The sequence below is a fragment of the Otolemur garnettii genome, unplaced genomic scaffold (assembly GCF_000181295.1).
Source record: "Otolemur garnettii isolate 467f Iridium unplaced genomic scaffold, OtoGar3 scaffold00129, whole genome shotgun sequence".
In the NCBI taxonomy this organism is placed as follows: Eukaryota; Metazoa; Chordata; class Mammalia; order Primates; family Galagidae; genus Otolemur; species Otolemur garnettii.
Window position 1 is genome coordinate 531,507 of NW_003852524.1, and position 3,921 is coordinate 535,427.

The 3,921-nt window shown below is 34.7% G+C and overlaps 1 protein-coding gene across 1 annotated transcript in view; it reads left to right on the forward strand.

The window, feature by feature from the left end:
- Positions 1-1,071: 1,071 nt before the first annotated feature.
- The window catches only part of RRH (retinal pigment epithelium-derived rhodopsin homolog), a 14,757-nt gene continuing 11,907 nt past the window's right edge, over positions 1,072-3,921 (forward strand). Inside the window, exon 1 of the mRNA XM_003798152.2 lies at positions 1,072-1,215. Coding sequence (XP_003798200.1) covers positions 1,110-1,215 — 106 coding nt within the window. The 5' untranslated portion in view covers positions 1,072-1,109. The remainder of the gene's footprint in view (positions 1,216-3,921) is intronic.

Here is a 3,921-nt window from a genome sequence, read left to right on the forward strand (position 1 = left end):
AAAAAAAAAAAAAAAATGTATAAAATTAAAGTAAATGGATAAATATAGCCCTCTACTGGTTCTGTTATGTGCTTACACTTCAATGCATCTCAACATTTCTCTAGTGAATTTTTCTGATTTTTAGAAGTTCACCAAGAAGAATCAGATTTTAATAATGTTACATGGTATAAAGAACATGGAGAAAGTAACAAGAATACATCATTCTAATGATACATGTTCATATTATAACCTATTTTTCAGGTTATAACATGGTAATCCAGAATATTAGAATTTTTAGTATGAATTCAAATATTTTGTGGATATATGCTATTATTACTATCAGATAATATTAATTACCTATCAAACTGTAGGATAAACTAACTGAGGTAGATGGAGTTGATCATGATATATTCGTGCTATGAAATACGTAGCTATTAGTAAGTAAGACTTAAATTTTTGACCTGGAATTTATAGTATGAATTTAGGGGAAAACAAATTGCATAAGGTATGTGTGTATATATGTGCATTTTTTAATATGAGTATATTTGTTTAAAAGAAAACTGGAGAAATTCTTATGTTTGTATAAGCAAAGAAAAGCATGAGCAAGGATATATGCTACACAATATTGGACCCTTTAGAGAAATCAAGTTTGGAAGTACTGGGGGAGATTAATTCTCAACATTTAAGAAAAAACCAAAAGGAACTGAAATGGAAAAGCTCAAAAGGGCCAATAGAAACAAGGACCTTAATCTGAATAGTTTTAGAGAACGAAGGCTGGTCCTTAGTTTCCACCCTCCACTGGTTTTCTGAGTTTGTTTACTGATTTAAATAGGATGTGTGTGTGCTCGATAATCTCCTTAGATGTAAGACTGATGCCCCAATTGTTTATAATGTGTGGTGTTTGGTATTTTTGTTTTCCTAATAAGCTTTTCCCTTGTTCTGGGAATTATAATAAAATCCTTTCCTATTTAACCCAATTAAGTGTGTTAAGGGAGGGCCTCTATGAAAAGGCCCTTCTTTGAGGTCTCTCAGTGGAACTGATTGGTCCTGAGAAATCTCCGTGGCTCATAAAACAGTTCATAATTATTGAAGGCTTATTATGAAGGCTATCTGAATTTCTTCCCTCCAAAATGCTAAGGAATAATTTAGGCAACAATTCAGACTCTAAGAATGAAGATGGCTCAGTCTTTTCACAGACTGAACACAATATTGTTGCAACTTACTTGATCATGGCAGGTATGGATGTTGATTTCATTAACAGATACCTTGCTTTGGAGTGGGCAATGAAACGCAGAGGCTTGCAGCGTAAGGCTATAGAAAGGGCATGTATTGTTTCATGCTCATTACGGGCCAACTTATCCTTAGTTGCTCATGTGATAAATGAATATGACAATAATCTATTTCTGGGCTAAAGAGATCAAATAAGAGAATGTAGGTGAAGGCATAAATGAAAGCATTGTTAATGGTGGGTAATCTCACAGGTTATTTTCAATTTTTATAAATAACGTGAGAGCACTAAAGGGCTGAGTTTTCTATGCTATAAATAGTTCTTTTAAAAAAATCATCTATATATTTGGTTATTACATTGTTAAGTTTCTATTGGGAAAGAGTATGCACCGTGCCAGAAATGTATTTTTATATCATTAGCTGTTCATATACATAATTTTCATATTTTTATTCTTGGTGGTGGAATCTAGCTAAAGATTGAAAGTTTCTGGAAAGAAAATGAGAATCCTAAAAAGAGCAGAGCAGAATGTCTTGTTACTGACGGCAGAGTTTTGAATGCTACATTTGGATTTTATCTTTTATTTTTGCAACTGTGAGCAAATTCCTTCACGTTTTTGTTCTTCCATTTTCTTGTCTGTAAAACAGGGATAAGAATAAGCTGCTTGTCATGTTTGTTATGAGGAATAAAATTAAATGACGCCTAACTGAAACATAAGCAGGTGTTAGACAAATCTTTCTTTCTCTGCACATTGAACTCATTGATACAAATATTGGATGAAGATAAAGGCTTGTTTGCCTAATAAAAGGGAAAAAAAGGGGGGTGATATGAAATAAGTAACTCCTTTGTTATATTGGGTTCATTATTTTGGGGGTTGACTGTCATAAAAGTTTTCAAACCTTCAAAAGTAGAGTGAAAAGTACAACAAGTACTCTTATACCCAGTTTATTCTTTACAATTACTTGGTTTTTCCCTCATAATTCAGAGTGTTACTTCTTGTGCTAGAAATTGTGAGTTCCTCAGTTTTTGTAATTTTAGTGACATGTTAACTTGATCATCTAAATACCTCTAAGATATGAACTGGACAAGTTCTATTCTTTTAATTGTTTCTTATTGCAAAAAAAAAAAGAAAGAAAGAAAAATTTCATGACTATTACATGAAACACTTTATATATGATTATTTTGTTTTGTTTGTTTTTTTAGATGACCAAGGAAAACTGTCTTTTTTCGGTCTTATTACAAAAGCAGCATGCAAAGGAAATTTCCTAAGAAATTTCTTATCCCTGTAACAATACCAAGCACTGTTCTAAAACCTTTTTCCTAATTCAGTAAGTTATATTTAGTTTTTTTTCCCCCTGTTTGTACAGATGAAGAGTTTAAGAAACTAGCTCAGCACACCCATCTGCTAAGCAGCTGCCCCAGGATTTGAACCTAGGCGCTTTGAGCTCTCTCATGTAACTACAAGAGTCAGTTTTATCAAGATACACCATGAGGAAGCGTTATCTGTTTGTGTTTCTGGCAGATGAACTGAAGGAAGCATATCTAACTCTCTACGCTTTTGTTCTGTTCCTGCATCAAACATCTATTGTTCTTCAGATCCCCTCATTTTCCTCCTTTAACAAAATTCACTTAAACTCCCAAATCAAAACCAAAGCTGTGAGGAAAAGGGTGCAGTGGAAACATTGGTTTCATTTGTTGTTACTTTTACCAACACCTATTCAGGTTTTTCATTTTTCAATTTAATCTTTCATTTAGATTTTAGCTCCTGTAAACTGTTGTCAACTTCGAATGCAACAGACATTTTGTTAATTTAGAATACTTGAGCACTCTTCTCCCATTCTCCAATTGAGGCTGGAAGGTAAGAGGGCACGAAGGGTCCGAAACAAATCCATTACGGATGAATTAGAGAATGAAGGGTGAGAGACAGGCTGAAGGAGGTGAAAAGGCTGCCCAGTGGGCCATGAGGAACCATTTATGCCTGAAGAGGGGGGGGGGACCTGATCTGATCTGCATTTTAGAAATGTGCTAATGTGGCAGCTAAAAGACCTCAGAGGAGGCCACTGAGGTGATCCTGTGGAGGGAGTAATGGCAGTGGGAACAAAAAGAAGAGGATCTGGCTCAAGGGCTAGAAGGAGAGTTCCTGATTGGACATGGGGCTTGAGGGAGAAGGGAAGGGACCATCGGAGAGAAAGCCTTGTTGTCTTTTTGGAGGCTACTGAAGAGGAGAGAAGTCCACACCAAGTGCTGTTTAGATTTAGACCAAAAGATACCACTTAACTAAAACTTAACTGTTAAGCAAGTAATGTGGACTTACTGTATGTACCCTCATATTTCGTGGCAATTAAAAAAAAGTGATCTGTTCTAGTGATGCCACTAGAACACCTACAGCTAGGGGAATAAGGCTGAGAAAAAAGGGCTAAATTATTTATCTCACACCCCCTGAAAGGTATAGTTACTTTATTTTGGTTGCATACTTAGTAGGCAAAAATTTAGTGCATTTTTATCTAATTTAAAAATCATCAAATTAGTGGCTAGCCCAGAAAGGTTCTCTTCATTTAATTAATTTTTTAGAGTATTTCTTTTACACATGCTACAATATTAGATGCTAAAAATAGAGCCAAAACGCCATCAAATCTGCTATCATTGTGAACTAATTATCTTGAAGGAATAATAGAAACTAAGCAGTATGTTGTGGCCCATTTATTAAATAAATCTGA